Raw genomic sequence first — 17,500 nt, forward strand, 5'->3', positions numbered from 1 at the left:
ATATTGCTGAACTTAGTACTTAAAGTGGATGAGTTAATTGAGTAAAAATAATTTCTTTTACATTTTTTTGTTACACATCAATCTGAAATTAAGTGCTTGGTATAGGATTTGTGTGCCTCCTACTCCCCCCAAAAAGGTCCCACAGATCAGCTAGCCTTTAGTTGGAAAAGTGGGGTTACCAGTATAATAACTAAATATTTTTAGTGGTAATGAACTTTGAATTTGTTCGATTCACTTCAAAGTTTATTAGAAAATATGAATTGTACTTAGTAGAGCCCTGATTGTCATATAGGTTCATAAATGAAGATTTCCTTTTATTTATTTATTTATTCACATGAAATTTGTGTCTTTGAATTTGAGTGCTGCCAAGAAGGAAAAACATCCTATTCTGCTGAAATTAGGTATTCATGGAAAAGGCATTCCTAGAACTAAAAATACAGTTTACTAGTGCTGCCAAGAAGGAAAAACATCCTATTCTGCTGAAATTAGGTATTCATGGAAAAGGCATTCCTTGAATTAAGAATACAGTTTACTAGAGGTCTACTAGTATTACTTTAAAGAAAGAAAAAAGAAATAGAAATATCCTTATCTCATTTTGCTGTGTTACTGGCACCTCAACATTCATTTACTCTTTATGACATGAATAGGGAAATAATTGATAAAAAAGAAAAAAAAGAAAAAAGAAAAGAAAATGCATGTGAAGAGAAAAGTGAGTATTAGAGAGCAGGAAAGTGATTACTCATTTTGTACATGAAGGTTTACCTTGAATCAGCAATTTACCAGAAGCAGAAAGATTCCAATACACAAAAAATATGGGTTATTTTCCACTATTCGATGTTTCATGCCAAAACCCATTATTTGATTAAACAGAATAGGTCAAAGATTTTTTTTCAGTGAGACTAGATGAAAACACTGAGACTAGATGATAAGGGAAAAGGAATAAAATAGTATAAAAGAAGAAGAAAAAAAGAGGTAGATGTTTAAGAAACATTTGTGTATCTGCCAAGCTTCTTGCCAATCAGTGCAACCCCTGTACTAGATGACACATATATATTGGTAATATAGAGCTTGTAGACCTCCCTGTTGATTTATTATCAAATGAGGAGCCAACCCCATTCCTGTCTTGCCAGAATGTGCATAGTGGGGGTGTACTTATTTCCTGACATCCATTGTAGGAGAAAAGTCTTGTTGAAAAACACAGTGGGTGTCTTCCAAATATTTGCCAAGAAAAAAGTGATAATTTTTTATTGCTAAAACATTTTAAAATAACAGTGGCATATAGCTACAATCAACAAGAAAACCTCATTAGGGTGCAGTTAGGTGATAAAGTTCAGTATACTACAACACTTTTTTTTATTATTAAGAGATAAGAAAATTTGCAGAATCAAAGAATCATATACATTACACATAAAGAGTGAGAGAGTGAGAGAGAACACTAAAATCCTCGTGTTTATAAATATGACCCATTGCATGTACAGTATCTAGAAAGATATAATTTCCTGGTGTGAAACAAAATTGATATTTTATATACAATTGTGTATAAAATATACCATGTACCAAAACTAGTCATATACTCCTTATTTTATTTTCGTATATGTAAAGAAGACAACCACATGTTTGCTACTGGCCTTACACTGATTGCACGCCTCGGCACTCTGCCCAAGGCAAACAATCAACCACTACTTTAATTCAGGAAAGATAGAGCCTGTAGACCTCACTGGAAATTTATTACCAAACAAAGAACCAGTCCAAACTCTATTCTGCCAGAATATACAAAGTAAAAGTTTGTTTGCCTTAGCCAGAGCACAACATATGGAGGCTGGGGCAATCACATGACACTGTGCCAATGATGTGTTGACAACAGATTGTAGCTGTCCACAAGTTTCAAGTGGATTTGGATAGAGCACAACCAATATAATCATTAGGAAGTTATTTTGAAAGCCACAACATGTTTCTAAGCATTTACTTTTATTTTAAATAAATGAAATAGGATAATAAAACGTTTGAAAATATATTATAAAATGGGTGTAGCTAGCAATCGAAAACATTTTATTCATGCAAATGTAAAAGTATACAAAGATATAACACAGTACATATATATAGTTGTGTATATATATATATATATATATATATATATATATATATATATATATATATATATATATATATATAATTTTTTTTTTTCTCTTCTGTTTTAAAAATAATTCTGAATTCTTTCTACTTTCTCACCTCGGCATCTCCTCTTCCAGATATGTGTGCCGTCATCCTGCTATTTGGATAAAGTTGCCGGTGAAGTTCGTATCTTTCTTCACTGGCAGTTTGAAAGTTTATCTCATAGCTGAAGAGTTACTCCTCACTGTTCTCTCCTTTCTCACTTTGTTGTTTATTACGTGGTTGATTTATACTGGAAATTTTCATCACACTCTTGCCTTGCCAAAATGCCTATCCAGGTGTCCGACTACAAGTGGCATCAGACTGATGACAATATCTTACTTATTCTTGATTTGCATCGCACAAGCCCTAAAAATGTGGATATTGTTACCACAAACTCATATCTAAAGGTATGTTTTTTCTGCAAATATTTTCTTTATTCTTATAACTTTGTTTTGTTTCCAATGTAAATTTGATAATCAATTCATTTAAGAACTAATATTTGATGTGCTGTATAGATACACATATTATAATATCATTATTATTCATTTTAACCCCCCTCAGGTGAGCTTCCTTCCATATATATTTGAAGTGTTTTTGTGCCACTTCATTGATACTGACAAAAGCTCAGCTAAGATTGCCAAGGGACATATTGAACTCAGCCTGGCCAAGGAAATTTCTTCACCTTGGAAAGAACTCGGCTTGAAGCTGACAAAGGAAGAGCAGCAGATGAAAAGAGCCGAGGCCATACTAGACCTTGAAAGACAGGAACAAGAAACATTGAAGAAAAATAAAGGTAAGAGGAAAACCTTCTTGTTAATAGCATAAGGTCTGTCTGTTGTCATATTTTCCATATTTAAAAGATGATTGTTTATATTTATTTATGACTACATTATTGTTGGACAGATGAACGCAACCGCCGAGAGAGATTTGCTGTTGCCCGACAGATTGCTGAAGATGACAGAAGTCTTGAGGAACGCAAAAAGAGAATAGAAAATGAAAAGGAAGAATTCTTGAAACAGTCAGATGGAGGGGACCATTCATGCACCCTAGCTGAAGGTGGGAATATTGAGTTTTGTTATACAAATGGTTCTATGGAAACCAACAATTTCATCTTTAGCATTAGTCTTTTTTTCATTTTTACTGTTAAAAGGAGAAGGCACCTATACTTATTCCATATATTGTGTCTATTTCAGCCCAAGAGATAGTAGATAAGCCTGATCTGCGTCGAAGACTAAGCAGCACTTGCTCAGAGGAAGGCTCTTGTGTGGTGCGAGAAGTGGATTACGATGGTGATGGTGAAGACAGTCTGTATTATTCTTCTACAGAAAACCTTCATGTTATGGTGAGTAGAATGGTGTGGCTAGTTAAGCATTTCCTGTTTTGGTAGGATTGCCATTAAAATGAAAGTTCTGGAAGGTCTCTTGATATTTATATTTATTTATATATACCTGTCCATCTCTTCATAAGTCAATTATCAATATATCTGTCTATGTACTTATTTTATTCATTCACATATTTGTATAGATATTGATTAATAGCTTTTGATTTATTAAAAATGTTATAATCCCAATTTCCTTAATTTCAGCAGAACAGGGCCAAACTGGAAAGGGTGGAGAACGCAAACAGAAAGCAGCGCAAGTCAAATTCACTTCGGAATGCCGCCTCCAAGGAAAAGGAAGGGAAAAAAGTGGCTATTCCAGCTGTCAGACAGAACAGTAGCATTAAAGTGAAATTCACTCCGCGTGTCTTCCCCACTCCAAAGAGAGAGTCGTGCGAGAAAGAGGAACAAGATGTAAGTAAAATATTATGATTACAAATAAGAAAGCAGATAAGGTTACTGTTTCATGTAATTATAAAAAAGCAAAAACATTTATCATTTGGAGAACAATTTCTTAATCTTCTTTGTAAGTTTCACACATCTTTGAAAGTTAAGGAATTAAATCTAGAGAAATAAACAAATCAAACTTTGTAAAGACTCAGACTTCCATTAACCCAATGACGACGGTGCGTCACACTCGTGTGACACAGCTAAATTCCCGATGCCGGGGTGTCATGCCAGTGTGACGATTACAATGCAATATTGCAATCGCCCAGCATAGGGGTTTTCGCTTAGAGCATGCCCCGTCGGAAAAGGGTTAATCAGCAATGGCCAATATTTGAAAACACATATGAGATATTAACTGTTATATATCTTTTCAGTGGTTAGTCGCTCAGTCGGGCTATGAGTCCAAGAGCCAAAAAGACATCACAGAAGACAGTGGTGTGGATTACTATAAAGAGAAGGCTATGTAAGTTTCCTGTAATCACATTTTTGTTATCATTATTATTAGTTTTACTTTTTAGGAGAGAGAGTGAGAATGGGAATGGGAATGGGAATCTGCAAAATTACGAAAAGGCCTAATAGTGAATAGAAGTGTGAGGGTTAGAATGTCTACGTTGGAATGAATGTATGAGTACCATTAAATGTGTGTGTGAATATAAAAATATGTTAGGGGGATTTAGTGACTTTTAAAAGAAGAGAAGAAAACCTTTGACCCATTGCAGACGGGGAATACATTCGCTTGTCCAATCTCCAAGATAGGTTTTATTTCAGAGTGAGGCAGCTTCATACCATGACTTTTCCCACTCTCCTTTAGTCATTCATTGAAAAGCTAGAGCCATTTTTGTGTTTGAATTTTTGTGTGTTTTACTGTGTTTAGAGACATATCTGTCACATCACAGGCTCTATTAATGCTGCAGTTGACTAAAATTGTAGTTTAGGGTCCATACTCAGTGTGATAGAAATATTGCTGTTTTATGGGAGGACGAAAAGCAACTTCATTTTTTCATATTTAAGTACTGTCATAAACGAATACGAAGCATATAACCATCTACAATAAAGAAAACATGAAGAGATAAGGAAGAGGAAGGAAACTTGTTCTTATGACAGTGAGTGCCACAGCAAAAGGCACCCTTACTGACACAGGGGCACATTGTAGACATTGAGCATGTTGAGTCCCTTCCTCTTTCTGTTCTGCCTGCACATCTTTCTTTCACTCATTATTCATAACAATAAAATAGCAGTGATCCAAAATCCCTGAACGTCATGTACGTCATGATGCCTGTTGTCAGGCCAGAGCTCCTGCGCCATCTATGTCATGACACCCGTATGCAATGGGTTAATATAACAGCCCTAAACTCAGAATAACTTTTTACTTGTAAAATAAAACAAGGCTAAACTCTTTTTCCTTTCAGCTCCTTATTCAACAACAAGGACTTTAGAGGTTGTGTCAATGCTTACACAGAGGCACTAAAGCTGAGTCCATTGGATGCTTCATTTTACAGCAACAGAGCAGCTGCAAATCTGGCCTTGAACAACCTTCATCATGCGATCAATGACTGTTCAAAAGTAAGTAAAAAAAAGAATGTCATTATGGAATGTTACAAAATGTTTTTATTACTAGGAGTTCATTATCCTATTATAGAATAGATGTTGTCTTTTTCATATTTAGCTTCTTTTTTTGCCCTGTGGAGGTGCAGAGAAAACTGTATATATATATATATATATATATATATATATATATATATATATATATATATATATATATATAATATAATATAATATATTATATTATATTATATTATATTATATTATATTATATTATATAATATAACCATTATCTTAGTAGGAAACAATGTGAAACTTAAACTACTAATAGCAAACAAAAATTGGTAAGTCAAAACATTGTTAGACTGGCCTCTCCTAAAATAAAAAGAGAAAAGCCAAGGTAAATTTATATTTTCTCATGATATTTTGGCTAGTGTGAAATAAAATAGGTGAATGGAGAAATAAACTTATGGATTCATTCCAATGTTACAGGCATTAGAGCTGCTCACCCCACCAAATCAGGAAAACAGCAAATCTCGCCTCTTGTGCCATATTCGGCGAGGCACAGCCTTTGTCCACCTCAGCCTTTTAGCTGAAGGCCTTGTTGACTACCAGGCAGCACACCAGCTCAGTCCCAATGATGAATCTCTCAAGAAAGACATGGAGAGGATCCAAGCCATACTCATGACTTCTACAGACACCGCAGATTCGTCAGACGAAGAGAGTGACGACGATTTTGAAGGCAGCGGCGAGAACAGTCCACCGTCAGTTTGTAGCTAATTTGGCAGCTCATGGATTTTTTTCAGTCATGTGTTGGAAAACTTTTGTTACTTTTGTTATCATTTCTATTATATTTAGGTGATCATTTTTCCCCGAGTCTTGGATTTTTTAATAGTCTGTTACTATTATCATCATTACAGTTATGCTTAGGTATTCTCTTACCAAGTCAAGTCCCCTTTTGTTCTCGATGGTATATTGTCATGCCACAGCACTCGGAAAGGTTGTTGATTATAGAAATATTAAACCAGAAAAAATCCGAACTCATTATAACCCAGTGTCTTTTTATTTTATAGAAATTAAGTTTAGGAGTTTTATGCTTGGATACCATTTCTTATTTTTCTCAAAGAATGGCTTCTTTTGTTTTTAAATTGTTTTTTGTTGTTGTGGATAGAATATAAAATATTCTGTGTATTTCTCATACTGAGCAATGCTTTGTGAAACATGACATTAATAACTGATATGTATATAAGGATGATAAGTATTATTGGAGTATTATTCACGTTGGAGATTTTAGATGTAAGTTTTTGTTTTCCTGCCATATATAAAGTATTAGTGGAAATGGATCTCAGTGTGGATCTAAAGGCAGACTGCTGTATAGAATGTTTTATGCTAGGTTCTTCCAGGTTATTTGTAAATTAGATGCCAAAGATTTTTCTGATTTTATTTCATCCCAGTTTTCTTTAGGTAATTGTTTTTTGAGACATGAAATGACATATTCATAATTACTGGAACAAGAAAAAAGTTACTATATACCTTGAATCTCTGTGAAATTATAATGTTGATAATATAAGGTCAATAAAACCCATGGAGAAAAATATTTGTCATGATTATTTTCATGAGACAACATATAAAACTTTACATTTGGATCACAAAAAGTTTGGTCTTCCATCAAGCAATACAGCTACACTCTTGAGGAACAAGCATGCTCCTCTTAATTAGTTGTTTGTTGAGCAGTTCCATAGTAAATTAAAGCACAAAATGTCTTGCATCCTCTTTGTTAAGAAATATTGAAGCATTCTGAAATCAGCTGATGTTTGTAGACTCCAAGCTTTGTTTGCCTAAACATCATTTCTTGTGACTGCTATTTTTCAATTAAATCCTTATAAATCTGAAGTGGGAAAATAAAATAAAAATTTATTACATATAATCCTATAAGAGTCATACTAAATTTTATCCATCAAAGAGGCTATAAAATTCATTATGGTTCACTTAATTAAGAAATTACTAAAATACAAATGAAAAAGTACTAAAAACAAGAGTAAATGCAACATACAAAATTTTGACAATACACAAGAAGGAAAAGACAACTTACATTGCACTATAACTATGATAAGAAAAGGACATTCACGGCCATCATTACACAAGCTGCAGCCACCCATGGGCTTTTCCTCTCACCAATTCTTGCCATTTTCCAAAAGGTCCCAACCAGGCTGTTGTTGAAAGAGAAAAATTATTTTTAAAAGTTAGTAAAAGGGGCTGTACATCCTCTCCAAATACCATGATTATGAATTAACTTCATGCTCATGTATAATTTATTACATTCTGCTACCATATTTTTCAGAGAATTTCCCTTATAAGCCAGTTTAGGTAAGTTTTCCAATTAAAAGTAATTAAAGAAACTATACCATAACTTATATATGTGAGTCAGAAATCTACTTCTCCATGATAGAGAAAAAAAATCTCTATCCGGAAGGCTGGGACCTACACACTATACTGGTTTGGAGTTTTATGACTGCTAAGCTGCCAGTTCTTGAATTACAGCCTTCCAAATTAATGCTAAATACTCATTTTTTAAAAATCCTTCTGTTGAAAAACAATTAGCTTATACCGAACCAAGAACAAGAGGATAAAACCATCATCTTGACACTTTCAATTTTAGTCTTGTGCAGGCAACCTTGATATCAACTCATTGTAGATAGGGGCCAAAGTGAGCTAACTTGCTGACAAGATGGGATATTTCTGATGCTGCATGTACCAGCTAGAAATTAACCCACTCACAACAGGGGCATTCCAGCCTTGCATGTTACAATGCCGGGGCTCTCGAACGCATAGGCCTAAATCAGTTAAATAAACAACGGCGTATGGTGTCACCCAGCGAACAGGCCTAGAATGCACAGTACCGTAGTGTACCACCCGTCCAGAGACATGAAAAAAAATTCTCCATGCTCACAACACTACAGACTTACCCAAAGAGAATTTTCCCTTAACCCATTGGCAGCAGATAGCATGATTTGCTGCAAAGACACGGATGGCACTGTGCCAGACGTGTAAACCAGCCATCCTACTGCACAAACATTTATTTAATACCTCAACCAATGGGTTAAAACCATTGGAAAAAAAAGGGTTTTAGCTGACTCTGGAAAGCTGTAGCTCTGAAACTAGTGCCATAACAGTCACAAGACTTTATGATAATGAGCACACTTCAACACTGAGCAGATTCCAATGTCGCATCATTTGGGCCTAACTGGGGCTGTTGTGTTTTTCATGAGATCTGTCTGCAATGCTTTGATCCTAGCATAGTAGCAAGTGATTATTTCCCAGTGTCATTGGGTTAATATGTAAATTATTAGTGCTGGTTCCATTTTTTTTTAAATGTAACAAATCAGACATTATGTACAGCTATATAAACAAAAACACAACTTGCTACAAAATACATGGAACACAATCACAAAATCACAATTTAAAAAATGCAGCTTACCCGGTCTTTTGTCTGTCGAGCAGTGAAGGTGCAAAGGATCGTATATATGCGCAGGTACAAATCATCAGCAGCAAAACACTGAGGAGACTTTGGAAGTTGAACAATGCAGACTGAAAAGGAGTGGAAAGGGCTTTTCTTCCATAAACTGAGTCTTTTAAAACACAATGATAAGAAGGAAAGAGTTGATATTTTGATAGAGATTGACACAAGATATATATCAGTGAAGCATAAATAATATTAACTTAAATCAGAAACACTCACTCACACACATATACTTAACAAGGCAGTTCAGGTAAGTTTCCCCAATTAAAACAACTGAGGAAAGTATTCCATAGCTTTTCCATGCATAAATAAAAACAAATATTATTTTGTTAACATATAGATTTCTATTTACTTTATTAAAACAAAATAATAGTGAGCAAAATTGATTTATGACCCCATCCCTCTCAAAATAGGACAAAATGCAGCAACTCATTCTGTGTGTGTGCACAGTGGACAAAACACAACTAGTCTTAATTTTTTTTTGTTTTGATTTGTTTTGTTTTGTGTGTACATGAAGCTCTGAACTTTGCTGTCCTACTGGGACTGCTAACAGAGAAACACTAAGGTAATAGCCATAAAAAATACTATTTCGTACCAAAAATAACCTTCACAAAGTAAAACTACAAGTGCTCATTAGAGTTCCATGGCAAAGTCAGGCAACGCTGCAATATCCCCACTTCATGCTCTAGCAAAGCAAAGGGAATCAAAACTCCATCATGCATACTCTGCCTAAAGAGAACTCAATTTCCCTGGAGATCTACCTTATATAAAGTACAAGTTCAAGCAATATTTTGACAAATACACATGGTAGGGTTTATTGACTTTCGGCTGAGAATGAATCACAGAGGCCATGGAGGCCCTTCATATTTAATATGAAACTCTGGAATTAGTCATCTCAAATTTTGAATATGGAAAAACTATTGTCAATAGGTTCCATCTATTTTTGGTCATGATTACAGGTCTGTTACCAGAAACCTAGTTTAATTTACTCTAGCTTCAATATTTTTTTCATATAGGAACTCACAATTTGATAATTTTTCATTTCAGATTATCAATTTTTCATCTAAAGACTGACAGAAGACATGTATGATAAACTCATAAAAGCTTCCTAAAGGCACTTGAAACTTAATCCATAACCCATTCACAATGGGGCGATTCCGGCTTTGTATGGTCATAATGCCGGGGTTTTCGAACACATAAGCCTAATGCCTCGAGACTTTCGGCCGCACAAGCTGCGAGCCTGGGCTGCCTGCTCACTCACCCCGAGTGCCGGCCTTGCCCAGATATCTCGTCACCGGCATCTGACGCAAAAACCACAAAACGTGTCAGCACGTCATCCGGTGCGAATGGGTTAAAAGGAACCACAAAAGAGGTCTGACTCTTGAGCTCCCTTTTTCATCAATCCTAAGCCGAACCTAACCTATCCTAACCTTATCAAAGTTATGCTAATCAAACCTAATTAAGCTGAAACCTAAGATAAATAATCCTAGCTTAACCTAAACCCAAAATCGACATAACTTAACCATCACCATGCTTCAACATGCACAATTGCATTCATAAGTGCTTCGATTTTTTTTTGGAAATATTAAATTAGATATGGGCTTTGGTGTTGGAACTCTACCTTATCATGTAATATGTAAAATGTATAAGATTTCATTAAAATTTGTAAAAAGAATAATCTTATTGTATTTAGAGTAAGTCATCCTTAACCTATTCACAACAGATAACGTGATATTATGTCACTGAAATATTTCTAACGTGACAGAAGACATCCTATTCTATCATGAAGTTTTTGCATATATACACACTATACATTGTTACGTTTGTATATACACATTGTAGTTGCATCTGGATATAAACATTTTCTTGACTTTATAAAAAAAAATAATAAAAAAATAATTAAAATAAAGTAAATATATAAAATTATTATTTATTCCTGTATTGCAATACATCTTATCAACAGATGAAGAACTTCCACACTATAATCATATCAGAAGATACCCTGTCTCTTACCCTTCCAAAATGTGACACATCTTAAGATGTGTGTGTTCTATTAAATCCTTGACTAATGGTATGGGTCTATATATGATATATCAACAAAGAAATACTAACTGGCATTTGGTATAATATGTCAACATAACCGAAGGAATAAATGGTTTAGAATTAACACGAGAAAAAAAAAACTATGAGAGTGATCCAAGCTCCCCAAAATTGTGGAAGGGCCAGTGATCCTTGCAATATACCTTACATAATTCACTTCTCATTCATAAATAGTTATCTATCATGGAAATTATAAAGGTATGTTTGCTAACCCTATTTTTACTTAAAATAATCTTTTGACAACCACATACAAACAGAGACCCACATTCATAAACAAAATTATAAAATACATATAAACTCAATGCCACATCCTGCTTATTCAACAAACAACACAAGGGCATTCTACAGAGTATTTCGAGCAGTATGCCTTAGTATAATAATAAACGTTCCTTGTCACTGAGAAAGCTAGATTTCGTCAGGGTGACAAATAATGCCGGTCAAATATTTTGAAAGCAGCACCAAGACACGAATTATTCACTAAACTGAAACTGTATAGCCGGCATGTAAAGCACTATCAGGCACTGATAATTCCGAGTGTTTTCCACCGATTGCCATGATTAACTGGTGCAATCCCATTCTAATTCGATATTAGTGATACTGTGATAACCATAAGAAACAAAATCTTTGGCAATCTTATTTTCTCATCAAATAAAATTACGACAAGTCACCGTGTTATATTCCAAAGCTAAAACACTTACCATGTTGTACTAGTTATCAAGAGATTGGAAAGGTGTACAATAAATGCTTTTCCGAGCCAAAATAAATTCTTAAAGTATGACAGATCACAAGTTACAGGTGCGCCCGATTTCCTGTGACGACTGTGATGACAACAACACTCTGCGATTCAGACTAACCCCTTCTATTTTGATATCGTGATATTTAGTTTAATTTTATTTATCATTTCAAATGGTTGGAATAGTTTTATATTATTGAGCAAGAATTAAGTAATTTATTGAACTTATATTAACCTGAGTGTTGTGATCTTTTTTATCGAATCGCATATATTGTTTATCTGTTTTATCATAAAACTAGAGCCAGATAACACGTTAAGAATTGACAGATTAATCCAAAGAATATTATATGGATGAACTGTCACAAATCTATAGCCAATAAATTTATCAATTTCTCCAGAATTTTCGTAAAACAATTCGTATGCCGTTTGGCGTAAAACTGTTGCCATTAAGGAAAATAGTAAGACAAAAGATATACCCTTCTGATACCCAAACACTCCTTTTCAACCTTTCAAATCCTCTCATAAATGCTTATGGAGTCATAAATAAAAATCCAGCGATGATGTATCAAGATAACAACATCTTCATAGAACTGATCATACGAGCTTTAAAAAGGCTCCCGAGACAAATGCGTTGGCAACAGTGTCGTTCCAGCCGTGTGCATAGGAAGCCGCTGAACTTCACTCAGTCTCGTTTGAGTCCTTGTCGAGTGTAGGTATAGAACGTCCTTCCAGGATTCTCAAGTTCAGGCGAATAAGGATGGATTCCATCGAGGGGAACATCAAGCTGCTCCTCCAAGGGAAAGAAATCGAGGAATCGCAAGAATTCTGTGACTTTACCCTCGACGACCAGAATGAGGTTACAGGTCAGTCTCGAAATGGTGCTCACACGTCTAAATGAAAAAAATATATTTCAAACCGACTTACAGATAATCATATACGAAAAATCGAAAGGGTTTTTGGTATATAATTGTTTTGATGTACGTTAATTTTTTTTGGGATAGTCGTGACCTATCTTGGCTGCTTGACAACGTGAAGGTTGCAGTGAGGTGAATTTGTAGGTCTGAGATAAGCCTTTGATTTTCTTTCGATAGATGATAATGGTAAATGTGTTTCTGTGAGGTGTGTGTGGTGTTGTGACTCGGTAGTGATGGTGGTGAGTGTGTTTCTTTGAGGTGTTTATGGTGGTGTCATTGTCACCAAGTATTTCCTATTGCCGTTATCAACCACTATCATCATCACAATCATCATCATCCAACGTCATCCATCTTCAACCATTATCAACCACTATCATCATCATCCAACGTCATCCATCTTCAACCATTATCAACCACTATCATCATCACAATCATCATCGTCATCATCATCAACAACAACAGCAACAACGACAATCACCGCCACCACCATCATTATCATTATCATTAATCTCGACCGTCGTCACTATGACAATCATCATTGCTACCACCATCATCACCACCGTTATTACAATCACCATCATCATTACCGTTATCAGAATCACCATCATCATTACCGTTATCACAATCACCATCATCAGTAACATCATCACCACAACCGTCACAATTGTCCTTGTCTATACGATATTTTTTCATGGTATGATATTTAACGTGCATAGGCCTACAAAGATTTTAAAAATTCTTTGACATTGCTTTTCGTTGTTATTGTGAAGGCTATTATGATGAATACTAGTTATTGTGAGTGCTATTGTGATAAATTTTAGCTCTTGTGAATGTCACTGTGATGAATAATAGCGCAAGTGATAGTCTCACCGCGGTCGTCATTATTATCATGCGGTTGCCATGATTGCAGTGGCAATGTTGCTTGTCATTGCGTTTTAGTTTGTTGTGAGGAAATTAGTGTGCCATTATTAACAACGAGTCTGTAATGTAGGAGAGAGAGAGAGAGAGAAAGAGAAAGAGAAAGAGAAAGAGAGAAAGAGAGAAAAAAACTTACCAATGAGAGGGAGGGGGGGAAGAGGGGAAGAGTGAGAGTTAAGACAGAAAGAAGGAAGATGGAGGGAGAAAAATATAAACAAAATATGGAGGAGAAAGAGATAGAGAGAAGAGAGAGGGAAAGAGAGAAAAAAATACAACGACGGAAGTGGACAGGAGACAGAAAGAGAGAGGAAGAGAGAAAGAGAAGGAAAGGGGGAAGAGAAAGAAAGAGAAGGAAGAGCGAAGGAGTGGGAGTGAGAGGAGAAAGTGAAAAGGGAGATGGATGGGGAAAGGGTCGGAGAAAGGAAGAAGAAGGAAGAAGGGGAGAGAGAGGGAGAGATAAAAAGAAGAGGGAGAGGGAAAGATAAATAAAACAGAGAGAATCGAGAGTGACCGTAAGATAGAAAGGGAAGACGAGCCCCGAGAACAAAGTAAAAGGTTTTTACCAACAGGAATTAGTTCACAGAAGAACCGTCTTTTGTGCCCGGCGTGTGCGTGAATGCGGAGGGAAAAGGCATTTGAAGTACTTCGTGCGGTCAATCCTGGGAGATAGCGTTGGGGGAAACTATTCACCGAAGACAAAGTGTGTGGCGTGAAGGCCTCCAAAACGCAATAGGCCTACACTAGAAAATTGTCGAGCGAAAGTTATTTGAGGGGAAGAAATACAATTGAGATATCGTGAATTTTATACTAAAAAGAAGTTGGTATATGAATGATCTGTTTTTAAAATCAGCGAATCATGGTTGCCAAACCTCAGGCACGTGGGCGACACATGAGCCTACGTTTAGGCCTACCAATCTACACAAAATAAATAAAAAAAGGAACGACCTAGTTAATAAATGAATACGCAGGTGATGGTATAAAGTTCAATAAAAGGTTTGAAATTCCCCTAAAAGGGAGAAAAAAACAAACAAACACTAAAACCCATAAGGTAGCCTTAGCCACTACGTATCGTTTGCGGTAGAAAGATATTCCGTTGCGGGCACAGGTAGAGACAGAAACTACACAGGTAGAGAGATGAGGTAGATGCATGAGGGCGGCTGAAGGAGACTCTTTCGACGGCGGTCAACATTCCTCCTGCGATGAAAGGGAATCTTGGGAAACCTCTGTGCTCCTTTGGCGATTCCTATCACGAATTTCGCAGTTTTTTTTCTCTCCTTCTCTTCCTCTCTCCCTCGCTCCCTCTCTCCCTCCCTCACTCACTCGCTCCCTCTCTCCCTCCCTCGCTCCCTCACACCCTCTCTCCTTCGCTCCTCTCTCCCTCCCCCTCTCTCTCTCCCTCTCTTCTCTCTCTCTCTCTCTCTCTCTCTCTCTCTCTCTCTCTCTCTCTCTCTCTCTCTCTCTCTCTCTCTCTCTCTCTCTCTCTCTCTCTCTCTCTCTCTCTCTCTCTCTCTCTCTCTCTCTCTGTCTCACTTGTTCTCACTTTCACTCTCATCCTCTCTCATTCTTTAGGGTTGGAGGTAATTATTTTAGTCTTTGTTGTCTTCGTTTGAATGACGATGATACGAATAATGTCGGTGATAACGAGGGATTTACAATATTTACTGTTGTCATCACGGAATTCTGTGGTAGGTATCTCTAGTGGCTGACATCCGCTATGGCATTTCATTCAATATTTCAATATGCTCCCCCCCCCCCCCCCTCTATTACTCAGGTGTGGATGCCGCCCAGCTGGCGCGACATCCTACACCCTTTTGGAGTATTTTATATCCTTCCCGACCTTGCTACTAGCCCCAAGTCCCTGAGACGTCCCCCCTGTCCAACACCTACATCGCCCGCGCCTAGGCTATCCCTTTCTTTGTCTTTGATCCCTGCTCCTCCTCCTCCTCCCCCTTTTCTTCTTCCTCCTCTTCCGCTTCCTCCTCCTCCTCTTCTTTCTCATCCTCCTCTTCCTCCTCAACCTCTCCCTCCTCCTCATCCTCTTCTTCCCCCTCCTCTTCTTTTCTCCCCTCCTCCTCCTCTTCGTCCTCCTCCTCTTCCCCCTCCTCTTCTTTTCTCCCCTCCTCCTCCTCTTCGTCCTCCTCCTCCTCTTCGTCCTCCTCCTCTTCCTGGTCCTCTTTCTCTTCCTCCTCGTTCACCTCCTCTTCCCCCTCCTCCTCCTCCTCCTCCTCCTCCTCCTCCTCCTCCTCCTCCTCCTCCTCCTCCTCCTCCTCCTCTTCCTCCTCCTCCTCTTCTTCCTCTTCCTCCTCAACCTCTCCCTCCTCCTCCTCCTCTTCTTCCCCCTCCTCTTCTTTTCTCCCCTCCTCTTCCTCTTCGTCCTCCTCTTCCTGGTCCTCTTTCTCTTCCTCCTCCACCTCCTCCTCCTCCTCCCCCTCCGCCTCCTCCTCCTTTTTATCCTTCCCCTTTTCCTCCACCTCTTCCTCTAATTCCGCCTCTTTCTCCTCCTCTTCCTTCTTCTCCTCTTACCCCTCCTCTTCCTCCTCTTTCTCCTCCTCCTCCTCCTTTTCCTTTTTCTCCTCCTCCTCTCCTTCTTCCTCTTTCTCTCCCTCATCTTCTTCCTCTTTCTCATCTTTTTCCTGTTTTTTCCTCTTCCTCTTCCTTCTCTTTCCCCTTCATCCTCTTTTTCCCTCTTCTTCCTCCGCCTCTTTTTTCCTCTTCTCATTTTCCTCTTCCACCGCACTGTCAGTACTTAATTCCGTACTCCCATTCATTTTTTTTTGTTTGCGTTCCTCTCGCGTTCTGTTTTAATACCGGTTCAGAATCCGCGGGGGCATGGAAACTGGAAGCTTGAGCCTAATTTTCGACTCTGCCTTACGGGCTCTGAGTGTGTGGAAGAAGGAGGGGGGCTCTGTGTGTGTGTGTGTGTGTGTGTGTGTGTGTGTGTGTGTGTGTGTGTGTGTGTGTGTGTGTGTGTGTGTGTGGGTGTGTGTGTGTGTGTGTGTGTGTGTGTGTGTGTGTGTGTGTGTGTGTGTGTGTGTGTGTAGGTGTAGGTGTGTGTGTAGGTGAGCGCGCTTGAGGTTGATAAGGTAACCGGAGGACGAGCGTCTCCTGTGCCCTTCGCAAAGCTCTCAGAGGTGTCTATTGTGAAGCTGTTTGTTTGTTTGCTTGCTTGCTTGCATGCTTGGAGAAAGGAGAGATTGCGGATGGGGAAGAGGATAGGGGGGGAGGGGGTGGCGAGGCGAGGCAGGAAATGTACCGTTAGCTTTAAACTTTGCGAAATTGTCTTGTCCTTGTTTAGCTAACTGGTTTTGTCGTGTTGCTTTTTAGTTAATTTGATTCCGGGATCGTTGCGCGGTGTCTGGAAGTTGATAAGAGGAGAGGGAGAGAGACAGGGAGAGCGAGAGGGGGAGGGGAAGGGGGAGGGAAAGGGGGGATGCAGGTGGATGGTTTTCAGGGTTTTGCTGCCTCCCCCTTCTCTTTGTTTTTGTTTTTTTTTCGTTTTTTTCTCACTTTCATGTATTACTCTTTTCCTTGTTGTTTCTGTTTTTTGTTTTTTTTCTTTTCATCATCATCGGTCATTAGTCATCGTCGTCATCATCATCATCATTATCATCATTATCATCATCATCATCGGTCATTAGTCATCGTCATCATCATCATTCATCATCTTCGTCGTCGTCGTCTTGCTCATCCTGTTCTTCCTCCTCCTCCCCATCTTCCCCACCCTCCCCCCCCCATTTTCTTTTCTCCCCCCCCCTCCCCCTTCCCCCCTTGTTCCTCCGTCAAGAGATGATTGC

At 37.8% G+C, this 17,500-nt stretch overlaps 3 protein-coding genes across 8 annotated transcripts in view; 2 read left to right on the forward strand and 1 right to left on the reverse strand.

The window, feature by feature from the left end:
• The window catches only part of LOC122259245 (dynein axonemal assembly factor 4), an 8,341-nt gene extending 1,225 nt beyond the window's left edge, over positions 1–7,116 (forward strand). The window contains exons 2-9 of one of the 2 annotated variants that reach the window (XM_043025877.2): positions 2,250–2,561; positions 2,716–2,947; positions 3,058–3,210; positions 3,348–3,496; positions 3,740–3,946; positions 4,354–4,442; positions 5,389–5,542; positions 6,014–7,116. In XM_043025877.2, the coding sequence (XP_042881811.1) occupies positions 2,439–2,561; positions 2,716–2,947; positions 3,058–3,210; positions 3,348–3,496; positions 3,740–3,946; positions 4,354–4,442; positions 5,389–5,542; positions 6,014–6,301 (1,395 nt within the window). In that variant the 5' untranslated portion in view covers positions 2,250–2,438 and the 3' untranslated portion in view covers positions 6,302–7,116. The remainder of the gene's footprint in view (positions 1–2,249; positions 2,562–2,715; positions 2,948–3,057; positions 3,211–3,347; positions 3,497–3,739; positions 3,947–4,353; positions 4,443–5,388; positions 5,543–6,013) is intronic. The other variant, XM_043025884.2, reaches the window with a different exon arrangement.
• Positions 7,112–11,952, reverse strand: ksh (transmembrane protein 167A-like protein ksh). The gene is made up of 4 exons (XM_086548778.1): positions 11,840–11,952; positions 9,000–9,109; positions 7,614–7,731; positions 7,112–7,409 (listed from the first exon to the last, which is right to left on the reverse strand). The coding sequence occupies exons 1-3, from the start codon at positions 11,840–11,842 to the stop codon at positions 7,626–7,628; spliced, it is 219 nt and encodes a 72-aa protein (XP_086404904.1). The 5' UTR covers positions 11,843–11,952; the 3' UTR covers positions 7,112–7,409; positions 7,614–7,625.
• Positions 11,953–12,521: 569 nt separating this feature from the next.
• LOC122259222 (8-oxo-dGDP phosphatase NUDT18) overlaps positions 12,522–17,500 on the forward strand; it is a 33,305-nt gene continuing 28,326 nt past the window's right edge. For 4 of the 5 annotated variants that reach the window (XM_043025855.2, XM_043025847.2, XM_043025839.2 and 1 more), the window contains exon 1: positions 12,522–12,737. In XM_043025855.2, the coding sequence (XP_042881789.2) occupies positions 12,632–12,737 (106 nt within the window). In that variant the 5' untranslated portion in view covers positions 12,522–12,631. The remainder of the gene's footprint in view (positions 12,738–17,500) is intronic. The other variant, XM_043025864.2, reaches the window with a different exon arrangement.

The sequence above is a fragment of the Penaeus japonicus genome, unplaced genomic scaffold, assembly GCF_977035675.1.
Source record: "Penaeus japonicus unplaced genomic scaffold, GWHDUDI00000001_assembly GWHDUDI00000021, whole genome shotgun sequence".
Lineage (NCBI taxonomy): Eukaryota > Metazoa > Arthropoda > Malacostraca > Decapoda > Penaeidae > Penaeus > Penaeus japonicus.

Coding starts and splice junctions, on each gene's coding strand:
- ksh (XM_086548778.1), bottom strand. Junction 7,732..8,999: donor CTCGACAGACAAAAGACCGG/GTAAGCTGCATT, acceptor TTTCAACAACAG/CCTGGTTGGGACCTTTTGGA.